This window comes from Pyrgilauda ruficollis, unplaced genomic scaffold (assembly GCF_017590135.1).
Source record: "Pyrgilauda ruficollis isolate IOZ18807 unplaced genomic scaffold, ASM1759013v1 scaffold140, whole genome shotgun sequence".
Taxonomy (NCBI): domain Eukaryota; kingdom Metazoa; phylum Chordata; class Aves; order Passeriformes; family Passeridae; genus Pyrgilauda; species Pyrgilauda ruficollis.
This window is the reverse complement of record NW_024512544.1, coordinates 728,205-742,918: the sequence shown is the minus strand read 5'-3', so window position 1 is coordinate 742,918 and position 14,714 is coordinate 728,205. Positions and strand designations below refer to the sequence as shown.

General features: G+C 48.1%; 1 protein-coding gene across 1 annotated transcript in view; it reads right to left on the bottom strand.

Annotated features, from left to right (window-relative positions):
- Positions 1–8,721: 8,721 nt before the first annotated feature.
- ABCA12 (ATP binding cassette subfamily A member 12) overlaps positions 8,722–14,714 on the bottom strand; it is a 77,196-nt gene continuing 71,203 nt past the window's right edge. Inside the window, exons 48-54 of the mRNA XM_041460212.1 lie at positions 14,041–14,185; positions 13,778–13,912; positions 12,876–12,979; positions 12,542–12,634; positions 11,999–12,104; positions 11,219–11,356; positions 8,722–10,027 (exon numbers count right to left, since the gene is read on the bottom strand). Of these exons, the coding sequence (XP_041316146.1) occupies positions 9,908–10,027; positions 11,219–11,356; positions 11,999–12,104; positions 12,542–12,634; positions 12,876–12,979; positions 13,778–13,912; positions 14,041–14,185 (841 nt within the window). The 3' untranslated portion in view covers positions 8,722–9,907. The remainder of the gene's footprint in view (positions 10,028–11,218; positions 11,357–11,998; positions 12,105–12,541; positions 12,635–12,875; positions 12,980–13,777; positions 13,913–14,040; positions 14,186–14,714) is intronic.

The window sequence follows — 14,714 nt, the reverse complement described above, 5'->3', positions numbered from 1 at the left end:
ATGGGCAGAGATGAGGAGCAGAGGGAAGCTCTTGTCTCGGGCTGGGGATGTCAGAAATGTCAGCCCCATGGACATGTGTTGCTGCCTTCCCGTTGGCGCCGAGGGGCCAGGATTTCCCTCGGCGAGCCCCACAGATGGTGTTTGTTTGCTCAGCCACCTTGAAAAAGGAAAATATTTGGTGCAATCTGCTAGCAGACAGAGACAGACATATGGTCGGTGCGAGGCGAGCCTGGGTGCTCGGGAAAACACAGTCAAGGCTCTGCAGCAGCTTTTAGATGTTGGATTGCTCTTGAGCTGAGTGGAAGACGTGTCCAAGGAAACCACTGAAGAACCTGGGTGAAGGTTTTGTACTGCTGTGGCTTGAACCCTCTTATTAGCCCCCTTCTAATTAATCTTATTATACTATTCCTATTGCAATAGAATTATTATAATTAATCCAGTTTTAATTTATGCAAACCTCAGCTCTGGCTCAACGCTTGGAGAGATTCACCCTGGTTTGATGTCTGTTCATCTGGCACACACAAAACACAGGTTAAAAATGACAGAGACCATTAAAGGCAATTACTTGCATTTTTAGTCCCGGTGGAGTCAAAGTGCAGGTGCAACATTGCTTTTGTTCTTTTTACCTGTGACTGTTTCTAAAAGTATCATTGCAGCTTCAAACCCAAGGGAAATCTTTGGGCAACCCCAAAAAATCAAATTCCTTTTATTTCCCTTCCAGTTACATTTTAAAAATGCAAACCATAATTGTTTCCCAGACATCGAGGCCTAATTCTTTATCAGGACTGACCTGCAGCTAAAGCAGGACTGGTGACCTCCATGAGGTCAGTCAGGCATCTCCAGACCTTCAGTCAGGGCTCAGCACCTCCAGTTCCACCAGGATAAAGCAGATAACCAGGACTGTGAGTGCTGGACTGACTTTGGGAAAAAATGTGCTGTGATTTCTTAGCAAACCTGCCTCACTTTAAAAAATTCAAGTTATTTTGGGGGCTAAAGAAAACACTCTGACTTTGCCTGAGTGCTTGAGGACAGAGACAGATGCTGTGCCCAAGCACCGAGATGAGGATCCCTGGGCAGTGGATCTGTGTCACCACCAAATTTAGAAATTATCTGTGGAGAGGGATGGAGCCAATCTGGCACGAGCTCCACACCCAAAACACCAAGTACAATCATGTTGGTGCCCTGCCAGCCTTGCTCTGGTGCACGAGTGTCTCAGCTCCACCTTTTAGCTTGAATAAAGTCAAATCAGGGGGAGAAAATAATACATCAGCGAGGAGTGCAGCTGGCATTTCTGGAGAATATGAAATATGTGGGTAATGCTCCCTCAATTTAAAATGAAATGCTCCTTCCCTACTAAGCCTTCCTTCCAAGGGAGCAGCAGCAGCCTCCAGCATCCCACAAAACCCATGCCTGTGGGTTTTAAATGTGAAAGCCAGAGCTGAGCTGCAGATAAAAAAATAAGTAAACCTGTGGAGTTACTGCAGAGATCCATGGATGCAATGCAGCAGCTGGGAAGTGCCAGCACTGGGGCTGGAGGGAGGGCTGGGGGTGCCAAAACAGGTCCAAGACTCCTGGTCTTGCTTTCCCCCTCGGTGCTGATTTACGGTGTCAGCACAAGACAGATTTTGTTGGGCTGCAGCTTGGCCTGAACTGTTGGCAATCCCTCACGTGGAGAGCTCCCAGAGTGTTTTCCTGACTTGCATCCTGGCTAAGGAACAAAAGGCACAGCACATCTGTATGTGTTTACAAGTTATGTATTCTGCAAATAGGTGAGGATATTATTTTTTCCATACTAATCCAGACTAAATCCAAATTAACATGATAGCGGCTCCTGATGATTTATGTTGTTATAGTAAATAACAGCAACTGCACGGCACTTAGCTGATGATTAATGATCCTTGTTTACAGTGTGCTCAGCCCAGGTCTGCAGTTTACACTTGCAAACATCAAAGGAGAGTTCAGCTTTCCTTCTCTCCTGTATTTTGAGGCCACGTTGTAAATCCTGTGCCAGCAGCCTCGGCAGATGCATTTTAATCCACAAATAGGATTGCCATAAACTTCCAGAAAAAACAGTGGTCTGACCTATGAGCCATGGGGACTGTTTCCCTCTGGAAAACAGAGGAAACCTCTGTTTCCCCCCAGAAACCCTCTGGGAGCAGGTCTGGCTTCAGCCTCTGCAGGGAAAAGAGCCAAACTGTGACAGTGGATGACACCACTGCATCCTCCCCTCCAGGTTATCAGGTCTGTCACTCAAATGTACCATGCTGCAAGCACAACCCCGATGTTTGTGCTCTGGTTTTGCTGTAATCCCTCCTCTTGATCCACCTGAGAGAAGCAGGATTGTGAGCTGAGGTTTGTGAGCTGCTCTGCCCTCCCAGAGCCAGTGCACATCCCCAGCCCTGCACCCACAGTGCCCCATGCTGCCAGTGGGACTCCCCAGTCCTGAGCCATCCAAACCCTTTGGACAGGCTCCTTTTTCCTGCCCCACTCTGCAAGCAGGCCCTGGGGGTGGGAAAGCCCTGGCACAGACCCTCCTGTTTGCACTAGAGGGGTGCTGAGCACCTCTGCATGTCACAGCCTGGCTGGATGGGAAAACAGCTTCCCACATCCTAAGGTGATTTCAAGGAGTTTATAACCACAGAGGCTGGAGTGCTCCCTTACACAGCCCAGGCCAGGAATGCCAAAGGAGCTGGGAGGGAAGTACAACACAGCAGCTTTGACTTATCAGGATGAGGCTGGTGAGATAATACAGGAATTTAGCAGTCCAGGGGGACACTTGCCTCTCCATTTCACTTGCTGGGAGAAGTGCTGCTATATTATTCACAGGGGCACTATATTAGCATCATATATGAGCTGATTTCAAGCCTTGAAATCACCCTGCGTAGGATATTCACAGTGGAAAAATGACCCCTTACAACATCAAGACTCTCCAGGGGAGCTGTGAAGGTTTCTTCCTCCCACAAGTCACTGACATTCACCCAGGAATGACATTTTCCTGTAGGCCAGCAGAGTTGTGGTTGAGGCACATGGGATTCCCAGAATGGTTGAAATATGAACTCAGTCTGAAGCTGCATCCCTCTGCTGTGCTGCCTCCACTGTCAGGAAAGCAGGGCAGCAGGCATAGAACAAACCATCCTCGAGCATCTCCATCCCCTGCAGGTGTCTGGGGGCCCAGCCCTAGCTGTAGGACCTTTAAAGGTTGCACATGCTTGTACACTGCCTGGTGTTCAGCCCAAATCCTCCCAGTGAAGGAGGATTGCTGCAATGGCATGGTATTCCCCAGTCCTGCCCGATTCCACACATCCCAGTTTATAACCCAGCCCTGAGGAGCAGGAGGGTCTCTCTAACAGGCAGCCAGGGTGGTTTATAACAAACACCCCAGCTGTGCCTTTGCTGCCATCCAGCGATGTGTGGCAAAGAGCTGAGAGGGAAAGGCCCTTGCTGAGTGTGTAATGAGGATGGTCAGCTGCTGAACTGCAGAAGGCAGCGGGGAGGAGAGGCCTCACTGCCCAGGTGTGTTCTCACCGGGCATTACACAGTGTGAGCACCAGCCCAGGAGGGATCGCTCCCTTTGCGGCGCTGCGCTCCTCAGAGAGGCTGTAATACCTTCTGGGAGGCCTCTGGAGGCTCATAAAGAATGAATAAAGGAGTCAGGCTGAGCAATGGCTCTCTTCCTCTTTATGGCAAGCCCGAAGCTGCCCTTGCCTGGCTGATCAGGTATGGCTCTGATTCCCCAGGTTCCTGGAGCAGAACGGATTTGGCAGCACCGCAGCTGCTTTGCAGTGATGGATGGGAATGATTATAATTGTTAATCTGATTAAGCCTATGCTCTCAGCTTTTGCTTGTTTTACTGACATTGAAGGTACTTAAAGAAACACCTCAGGAGGAGCATGTGAAGATGGATGAAGCACCTGCTTCCATGCATCTCTCAGAACTGATCCCAGGCCTCCATGTGGTGCAAGTTGCTGTGAGTTTGCATTAAAATGGGGTACCTGGGTTATCAACACGTGCCAGCTCTCAGGCTTTGTGGTACAATGGGCAAAGGAGAGTCTCCTTCAGCTTTCTTTTCTCTCTTTGACAGGATTTTAAATAAGAATCTGGGGGAGCAAGGCATGGCTGCACAGCCTGCTGCTGTCCAGAGCAGCCTGACTACAGGCTTTGATAGGGACTTCAGCTAAGGCTCCAGACCAAGGACCATACTCCAGACTCACAGCTGGCTGCTTTGGGGATGGAATTATGCTCAAGGTTAAACTTCTTTTACCTCATGTAACTCCACAGAGATGGCAGAGGGACACCTAGAAGTGCTCTGGTGTTTTTAGCAATTCTTAATGTTTGCATTGCTAATTTTTTAATGAGTTTTCTTATCAAAGTCAACTCTGTTGCTTTAACTTTCACGGTTCCTGGAGGCAGGGTACATTCTGGCACTGCAAGAGGGAAATGTCATGTACAAAAAAAGTGTGAAAAACTCTTACCTTTAAGAAGAACCTGGATCTTAATTGTTTTCCAGCAATCATCCATTGGAGAAAACTGCTCTTACAAAGCTGAAAAAGGTTCCTGTGTTTCTCCTCTGGGAGCTTTTTCCCAGGGGAGGAGCAGGCCAGTGTTGGTGATGCAAACCCTCGTGTACCTCCTCTGGGACCTCACAGATATGGGTCACCAGGCAGGCTTCAGCTCTGGGCTGCTGGTCCTCTCAGCATGTGTCTGTTTGGAACTGCACTGGAGTAATTAAAGGTACGCTACTAATTGGATGCACAACCCTAAGGGGACTCCTTTAATTGCATTTCAATCTGGTTGGTATCATTTTAACTGAAATTCATTGCTGTCTTGTGCAGGAATAACCCAGCTGGGTCTGGTTATGGAGAGGCAGATCATCCTGCTTCCTCCTCCCCGTCACACGCTGGATGTGCTTCAATTTGTTTGGCTCTGGCTGGGAAAGAGGCAGTGCACACTCAAGCAGAGGGCTGGGCAAAAACCCTTCCCATGGAGAGTAGAGGGCTGAGAGTCCACCTTGACCTGCTAATGGAGGTAAGAGTCTCAAATACTACCCTGTCTTTACCTGGATTTCATCTCATGTGCATTACCATAAATTGCTGTGGCCGTCCTTTGTTTTTTTCTTTGTCAATGAAGGCAGTGAAGACCTGAACTCTTTCCAAGAGATGCTTCATTTCTACCCCACTTGTTGGTCTAGTGAAAGCCTCACTGCTTAACACCAAAGCACCTCCACGGCTCTCGAGGCTGGGGAGATGGTGGGGTTGCTGCTTTGAACCTCACAGCTCATGGGAGCGCTGCCATGTCCTTGTCTCACCCCCAGCAGAGGCCCTCAGGATTGCTCTCCCTGGTGGATGCCTTGTTTCCAGAAGGATCTTCCAGCAGTAATGAGCAATGAAGTGGGGGCTGCATCCCCCAGGATGAGCACTTGGGAGAGGGAACTGGTTCCAAGTGTTGCTCCATGGGTTGCAGGCACAAGGACCTGTATCCTTCATCCCAGGCTCAACCAGTGGGACTCTTCCATTCTGGCACGTGCCACCATCCAAGTGCTGCAGGACTGTACTGTGACATGGGGCAGCCTCCAGCCCCAAAACTCTGATACTCCCTGGGGTGATCTTGTGCCTTCTACAGATATTTTGAGGAGTCAGGTCTGGCCCAAAATGGGCTGCACTTGCCATTCTGCTCCCCATCGTGCTCCCTCCTTCCCAGTGCTGTGTATGTGAGTAGCACCAGGAGCAGAGCCAACAGCAAGAGCTGCCTGTGTCCCTTACTAATGTTCTTCTTATTATTTCAGTGCCATCTTCCTTCTTTCCATCCTCTCCCTGAACAACTAAATTAATTAGAGTGATTTTTTTTATTTAAATACTGCCATGGAATAATAATTCTCGTGAATTCAATTCTTTTTGTTATTCTCCACTGCTGCTTTTCTGTGTTGTGCTCACTTTTAATATGCTGTTGATACTTTGTTACAGCTATGCAAGATCACAGCTGTTGTCCACAAAAAAATAAAAAAGTAAAATCATGCTATGTGCTGTTGCCATCCAAAACCCATTTTTCTTTCTCCACCAGTTCACAAAATAACCCTTCCACTATTAACTGAAGAGACAGATATTTTTCTTGGCTTGTAAAAAGCCAAAAAGCCTCACAACAACTTCAGTGAAGCTGCAGCAATGGAAGGAAGCTGAAGCTCTTCCAACAGGCTAAGCCGCATTGTGAGCCTGTTATGAGGATGGATCCCTCAAATTCTGGATCCCAGGGGTGACTCCTTACAGGGTGCAGGTCTCTGGGCACCACCAGCCCCTAAGCTTCAGGAGTCACTGAATTTTGTTTACCTGGTTGTGTTCGTCTGAGCTGTAAATGTGTTTACTGAACTGACCCAGTAACAAAACCACTCCTGCAGCTCTCATGAAAGGACCAAAAAATCCCATTAGAGACCTTGAATTTATATTTACAATATTTTACTTAACACTGGCTCCTCTGAAGAGTTTTCCCCAGACCCTTTCTGACCCTGCCAAACCCATCCTCAGTGGCCATTTGCACGGAGAGTGGAGCTAAGGAAGGATCAGGCTGGAGCAGCACGGTGCTCCCATCAACAGCGCAAAGTGATAAACGCAGGAGAGCCAGGATGGAGATTTGAATCACTGTCTCCAAGCCCACAACTCAAATTACAAACCCGACTTCAATCAGCCCGTCAATGCACACAAGCAATTCTGCAATCCTCCTTGACTCGCTGGCCCTGGCCCTGCTCGGTGACTGCAGTGCCTGTCCCTTGCGTTAAATGCATTTTAAATGAAGGGGGATGAGGCCGGTTCCAATTAACGCCCGGGGCGGTGTCACCGCGCTGGGAGGGCTCGCCCTGGCACTGCTGCCTCCTCGGGGGATATTGGGGTCACTGAGGTGACGCTGCATTGAAGGAGGAAGATGAAAAGCTTGTTTCCCCTGGAACACACACTCATCTCTGGCTCCTGCAGCAATCTCAGCTCCCTGCTCAGGCCAGAGGAAGGAGGCAGCCTGGTGGCTTATTTTGGAAGAAGAGTCATGTAAAGCCAAAATTTCTGAGGGGATTCAGAGAGGGCTAGCAGTGGGGGGCACCCAGTATGACACCCCATCCTTCCCCTGCCCTGCAGACCCTGCTCAAAACCTTTCAGATTCTCATCAGCGGTTTCTCAGTCAGCGCTCCGCATTCCTGGCCACCCCGGGACCTTCTCAGGGAGACAAAGAGGTGATGGGAGCCATGGAGCTGCTGTTCAGAAGCAGGAGAGCGCTGGCTTCCAAGGGTTCTGCCTCAAATTGAGCTTGGAGCATGTCCTACCTCTGAAAGGGACAGGATGGATGTGAGGCTCTGTGGGAATGGGGATGTTTGGAAAGTGGCACGAATGGTAATTCAGCCCCTGGTGATGTTACACACAACCTCCCTGCCAGATGCTTCCAGACCCAAACGGATGTAACTGCTTCTCCACGGGCCTCAGTTAAATTCCCTCAGTATATAAACTCTGGCTTGCTTGGACCAATACCCACAGACTTGATTGCAAGAGCAGATGGTTTATTTTTACCTGCAAGTGAGAGCGGGGAGCGTAGATCATGGCCGTGACACATTTCACACGGAGCAGATGTTTCTATTAATGCCAGAATTGGGTGGGAATTCAAAGGATGCTTTTGGCTTTTTTTCTCTCCTCAAAACTCTATTTTACACAATTAAATTGCAACTTGCTGAAGTATTCCAATGAATCACTTCCTTTTTTTTTTTTTTTTTTTTTTCCTGTTTGATTAGTAGGCTCTAAAGGGACAAAAGAATAGTTTTGTATCAGTCTCCCTCAATTACATGTAAAGTACATCTGGACAGAGTCTGAAGATCCATCTTTCACTGGCAGTTGCAAAGCCATCGACATAATAAAATAATACTCTGATTGGTATTACAAGGCTGCATTTAAATCATTGGCATTCATGCTCCGAGTCCTTTGCAGGGAGCACAAGCCCTCCATTAGAGAAAAGCTTAATTTTATACTGTGATCTGTGTAAGATGTGCAATGAAAATGAGAAAAAAGAGCTTTTGCAGAGTTGGAGACATAATAATAGAAGCTACAATGGATGTCTGGGCAGCTTTGTCAGTCACTTATAAACTGCAGGTGTCAAATGCATTCTGGAAAGAAGCTGAATCCCAGTTTTAATTACAGTCAGCAGGTTGAGGCATAATTCAAAGCTCTATAATACTTTCAATCCATAATAAAACTCCTCCTGCTATCAGTAAGAAGTTGACACCAAGACCAAGGAGAGAACGTGACCTCCTTGCAGCAGCCAAACCTTGAACTTCAGTATCCCACTGAATATCAAGGGTGTTTGGGATTTTACAAAGTGCCTACTTCTTGCATGATTCTCACAGCAAACTTTGGCATCACAGAGGAGCTGAACTAGTCAAACTCATGGTCAGGGTAACAAAGATGTGTCATTGCAGCTTTCATCAAAGGTTCCTTTGACTCAAATTAGTTTGGAGAAAGGGAAAAAAAAGGAAAAAGAAACCACCTGGCTGGAATTGTGTGGGTGAACCCAGGTAAGTGGTATGGGCCACCCCAGGTCTCACAAGGTAAGGCTTTATCTGCAATCTGTTTTACCAGCAACAGCAAGTTTATTGAGCTCAGAGTTTAAGTTCATTTTGTGCTTGAAGGTACATCAATGCCCTGACCCAAACCCGAGTCTTTGGGGCCTTATGCTGATAGATCTAATAAAGAATCATATGAAACTATTCTATCTATTAATCATCCTGGGGGAAGAGAGCAGGGTGTGTGTGGTGGTGTGCTGAACTCAGCCGCTGGGGGCTGCTCTCAGAAGTGGGCAGAGCACTCCCTCAAAGCCAGCAGGCAGAGCCTTTGAAGCAGGAACTAATGGTGCCTTATTAGGTGGGAAAACACAGCTCCGGAGTCACGGGGCAGCCAGCACGTGGGGTTGAGGAGGAAGGTCACTGGAAAGGACACAGACAGGCAAAGCTGCTGGAGATGGAGGCTTTTTGAGCAAGGGGGATGCTGCTCGCTTCTACTGCGCTCAGGGAAATACAATCTCATGAAGCAGAGAGCTTCTTCCTGTCAGAGCATTCAGCCAACAGACCTGACCTGTACCACTCCTCAGCTGTTCCAGAGCAGCCCTGAACTCCAGCCAGAAGGAGAAAGGGGCTCATGGGGGAATCATCTTCCACTGGGTACCAAGAGCCAGGAACTGCCTGGGACTGGAGGACTCACTTGAGGAGTTACTTAGAGCTGGAATAAGCTACAGGAACAAACCAAAACCACGGGAAGCACTAACTTATAAAATAGTTATATTTGTGCTGACATAACCAGATAAGCTCTATGTCATTACCAAAGATGGCCCCCACCAGTGGCCTTGGCCACTGTCAGTATTTAACACCTGCATCCTCACAATCCCCCTGTGAGGAGGGGCGAGGCCATGAGCCCCATTTCCCCAAGGGGAGCCTATCAAAACTGTGCCACTGTCACCCAAGAAGTCTGCTGCTGAGCAGGGAGAGGAGCATGGGCTTTCTTTCCTCTGTGGCCGTGGGGCTGCTTTGTGGTCAGACACCCTGCACTGCCCACAGCTCCTCTGCTCTACCACGGCCACTCTGCTGTAAGCAAACAGCCACGAGCAGCAGGTGGTGTTGTTTAAATCCTCACAGCCATTACAGTGATCATAAAACAAGAACTGGGGGTGAGGGGAAAGAACCTGTGGAAAGACCAATCTGATTTGTAACCAAGTGCCAGTCTCAAACACCTACCATGTTCCTAGTGACATTAATTAAGCGCATATCAAAAAACAAAGTACTTGAAGGAAATGGAACTGCTTATCCCCATCACCCTAAAATCACTTAAAACAGGGTTGGAGGGGCTGTCAGGTCTTTTCCCCAGCTTCTGTGATCCCGTGTGGGTGGATCCCTTCAATAGATGGAGCTTATGGTGCTAGCCTGGCTGCTTGTGTCAGAGCTGTCCAGCGTCACATCAGGACCTGCATCCGTGCCATCAGGATCTGCTTGATCTTTAGCAAAGTTGATGAAAACCTGGAAGTTTAAAGGAAAACACTCGGTATGTGACAGCATAAATAATTTATGACATGAATGAATATAAAAAAGGCATGGCTGTTCATTTGACTGTGAGCCTGGAGAGCTCGCTTGGGGATGGATTCACGCTGAATTTGAGAATTGCAAATTGCTGGGCTTCTGTGGGCTCATGTAAATAAATGGATGTGAACTCCATACTTCCAAAGGCAGACATTCCTGCATGGAACCTCACTGTCCTGCAGCTCAGGCTCCCCAGGAGCCAGCGAGGCACTGCCCATGCAGTGGCTGGTTTCAATCACACTGTAATACAGTCCCATGATTACTTCATAAACCCATCTGTCTCTGTGTAATTGACATCTGTGCAGGCACAACTGCAGAGTGTACAGAGAGGTGTATGAAATCACACATAACAGCCTTCCTTTCAACAGCACCTAATGAATACAGAAAGGACTCTTACCAGAACACTCCCTGCAATCATATTTGCATATTCACAGAGCCAAGCTGTCCTCCCACAAAATTTGATCTGGGGCTTCCTGCGCTTTTGCCTGCCTGTTTCTCTCACAGCCACTGCCCCTTACTGGAGCAGCACTGAGGAAATCCCCACAGACTGATGTGTCACAGTCCATGGCACTGCAGGGCTGCAGCTCTGCTCCTCTGTCTGGGACAAACCTAATATTCCAGGCGCTGATGCTCTACAGGGTGATCTCTTCTGGATAGTTCTTGTGGCAATCCCTTCAGCTGATGTGCTCCCTATGAGAATTTGTTGCCATTGGGAATGCTCTTGCAAGGAAAAATGGAATGAACCCGAAAGCTAAGTTTGGAGTAATGCTAAATGAACATACAACCTGAAGAGTGACATTAAGCATATTTTCAGTACCGGTGGAAAGCCTAGCCCTGGACTTGGGGGTGATTCATAGTCCTGCCCTTCACCCACACCCACAAGGCTCCTGAAATCAGCAGTAACAGAGGGAAGAATAGATCCTTTATGCTCCAGGCAGCTTTCTGTGTTTCCCTAGCACCAGAAGAGGTACCTGGAGGCAGCAGTGCTGACAAAGTACCCCCAGGAGGAATATAGATGGAAATCCCTTTCAAACCGTAGTCTATTGTGTGCAGCAGTCCATTATGTGTAACCATCATTCTGCTCCCCTGTTAGCAGTTTTAAATGGATGGCCTCACATTTTAATTCCTTACCTCCTCCAACGTTGTCTGACTCACAGAGAAGTGCCTGATGTTGAAGGCTGCTTTGCTGCCTTCCAGGAGATCAAATATATTGGCTACCCCTCCTGCAGAGACCGGGACGTGGTACTCCACCATCTTGAAATGCTGATCCTGTGGGGACAGGAGTGGTGGGGGAAAGCCAAGAGCCAACAGATCCAACAGCTGGACCATGGGAGGATGAAGGGGCAGGGGATGTGGTGCCTTCTGAATGTTACTGTCTGGGAGTGACCAGTGTTTCCCCACTGGGAATTCTTGTGGGGTTTGTGACTGAGGAGCACAACTAAACTGCAAGGCTGGAGGTTCCAGGGTGGCCATGGCATGCTCCAGCTCCAGGTGTGCAGTTTTGATTCATGCAGAGATTGGGTTACAGACAATGGACGGGATTTGTGACTCAGTTACTCTGGTTTTATAATCCCTCAGTTACTGGAAGTACTGGAAGCATCTCTACCGACTGAACCTAAAGGGGGTTTCCATCCATTCCAGGCTTCAGTGGGAAGGCCATTCCCAGGGCAGAGGGTGACCTAACAGCTGCCTTACAGGGTCACTGCAGCTCTTTGGCTGATTTTACTTCAGCCACCAGGAACTGGAGAGCTCCAGCCCTCAGAAAATGAAGCTGAAAGCAGTAGTAAGTGTGGCTCTGAGAGCTCAGATCTTTGTGCACAGTATGTCACAAGATGTCTACCTTGCAAGGATCTTCTTGGTCAGTTTGAAGGGATTTTGAAAGCCTCTCCTGAAAGCATTTGCCTTGCTTACCTTCAGGCATGTATTTGGGAAGTGTGACTTCATGAACTCTGTCAGCTTCTCAGTGCAAACTGTGCTGCTGTTTAAGTGCATCTTCACAGTGAATCCTCTTCCAAATCTAGGGGGAAAAGAAAATCACAGTTAACGCTGTAGAAAAGAGAAAAACAGATGAAGAAACTCCTTTGAGAGCGCTGCACAGCCTCTTTGGGGAAATCTAATCCAGGCACGGTGCAGCTTGAATGGGGTCAGGGTTGTTAACCTGGAGTGAAACTTAGTAAGAAGCTGAGCCATTGTTATAACTAATAAAACCAAAGCTCAACCCTAATACACATTTCTCATTTGTAGCAGTGAGCAGGTTACTTTGGGGGCCACATTCTGGGAAGACAGGCTGTGAGGGAGTAGAAAGTGCATTAGTTAACACAATTTCAGTGGTGTGTAAAGGACATGAGCCAAGAAAAGTCATTGTTTTGATAACACAGGTCTCATGTTCTGAGCACTCAGAGCTGTAGGTCCAGAGGCTGTTCAGTAAAGATGAAATAGGTTCATTTTACTGACCTGCTCTTGATGTGCTGCAAAGAGCCAATGCACTGGAAACTCCCGTTCACCATGATGGCCAGCCTGGTACAGAGGGCTTCACACTCCTCCATGCTGCAAAACCAATCAAGAAACTCTAATAAGTCATTGAGAAGGTATAAAAATATGGTTAAGTACCTGGAGAACACCACTGGTCTTCCCTAAAGTGGGTCTCTGTGGATACCACATTTAGCCACAACAAACCCCCAAACCTGTCACAGTTTGGTGCCCTGAAACTGTGCAGGGACCAGTGAGGCATGGGTCTCTCCACACTTCTGCTGACCCCAAAAAGGGAGGCAGAGCAGCCCAGCCCTACCTGTGGGATGTGAGTATCACTGAGCATTTGTTCTGCACTTCCTCACTGATGATTTTCCAAAGGTGGCGTTTGGCATTCGGGTCCATTCCAGAGCTCGGCTCATCCTGTTGGGAAAGACAGGACTGGATGGAAATTTGCACTCAAAAAGTAAACAAGCCTGGGCTCAGGCAGCAGTTTAGTATAGAGAGAATTCCCCCCTCCTGTTTTTATTGAGATTTTTTTATCTCACAAAGCAGCAGGAGCACTGGCAGGTGGTCAGAAGTAAAGGCAGCACTGCTGGGCTCAATAGAAGTTGGGACAAGAGATATTTATGTCCACTAGGTATCCAACTTAATATTGGAAATCCTCTTCACAGAGGTCTGCACACATTGAGTGCACAGCAAGTGGGGAAACTGCTCAAAAAGGTATGTTTTACCAATGGGGTAAGCCCATGGAAGAACTAGAAATTCAGAGTGAAAGACAAGACCTAAAACGAAGGAAGCCAAACCTAAAAATGCAGTCATGTTCTAATCCTGAGGAAAGTGGCCCGTTTGCTCCCCTACAGTTTTGGAGCCTTGGCTGCTGCTTTTCTTGCAAGGCTGTGCAGGTAAGTTGATAGAAATAAAAAACAAGACAGAGCTGGGAACTAGGAGAGATTAATTGGCAAATATATGGTCTATTTTTGACTTCTGGACAATGCTGCCAGAGAAACTGAAAGACTTGCCACTCTCTTATGCCCTCAAAGAAAAGATAAGTGTTTGCTGGACCCTGAACTTTCCTGTGATGGTTTCTATTGTCAGGCCAAGCATGGGCACATGGGGAGTCTCCCTTAAGCTGTGCCTGAGGAGGTTTTGTGAGACTGTCCAAGTTCTCCTGGCAGCCCAAGGACCTTGTTGTTCCCTCAACAAGACCCCATTTCTCACCAGCAGCAGAATGGATGGATTGCCAATGAGAGCCAGAGCAGTTGACAGTTTCCTGTTGGTGCCATAGCTGCACATAGAGGTGACTCTGTCCTTGTAGGCCATCAGGTTCAGCCGGTGGAGGAGCTGGAGTACAACCTAGGGAGCAAGAGTTCTGCTTCCACAACACGTCCAGCCCATGGATTACCACACATATATCTACTGAAGGACTAATTTAAAGGCTCCAAATGACAAAAATGCTGCAAGTCAAACCCCTTGTTACTCACTCCCTTGATGTCCCGCTCCGGGATGCCGTGCAGCCGAGCATAGTAATACATGTGCTCTTCCACGGTCAGCAGGTCATCCAAGGCATCTTCCTGAGGACAGTAGCCAAACAGTGACCAGTGGGCCTCACTGATGTCATTCAAGGACCTGTGTAAGGAGGTTGCACATCACTGTAACCTCACTGAATTGCCAGTGCACTTGGGAATCAAACAGTTGGGAGAAAATCCCTTTCTCCTACTCCCGAACCCTTGAAGGAAAATGCAGTGGAACTGCAGAGCTCCAGCTTTCAGGGCCCCAGTTCTGCAGGGGCTGCATGTCCACTATGTACCTCTCCAGTTACTGCCAGCACCTCAGGTGGCACAGCTGCCACCAAGCCTACACCTGGTAGAGAAAGCTTTGAGGTGAGCCCTGCTGGGCTCCAGGTCTGGCTTACAAGTGGGATCACACTGCTCAGGATCTGAGCCTGATCCCATTTGCAATGGGCTGAAGTGGAACAAACACCTCTGAGCAGCAAAATGCAACTCACTAAGAAGCAACCATGCCACCTTCAAAGGATGAATTCTCTGGCTTATTTGCTTTTGCTCTGGTTTGAGTGTTTTATTCCAGACTCTTAAATTTCTTTTCCTTTGCCACCCAGCCTTAAAAACTGCTCTCAGGTTGATTTGCTTCCCCAGAA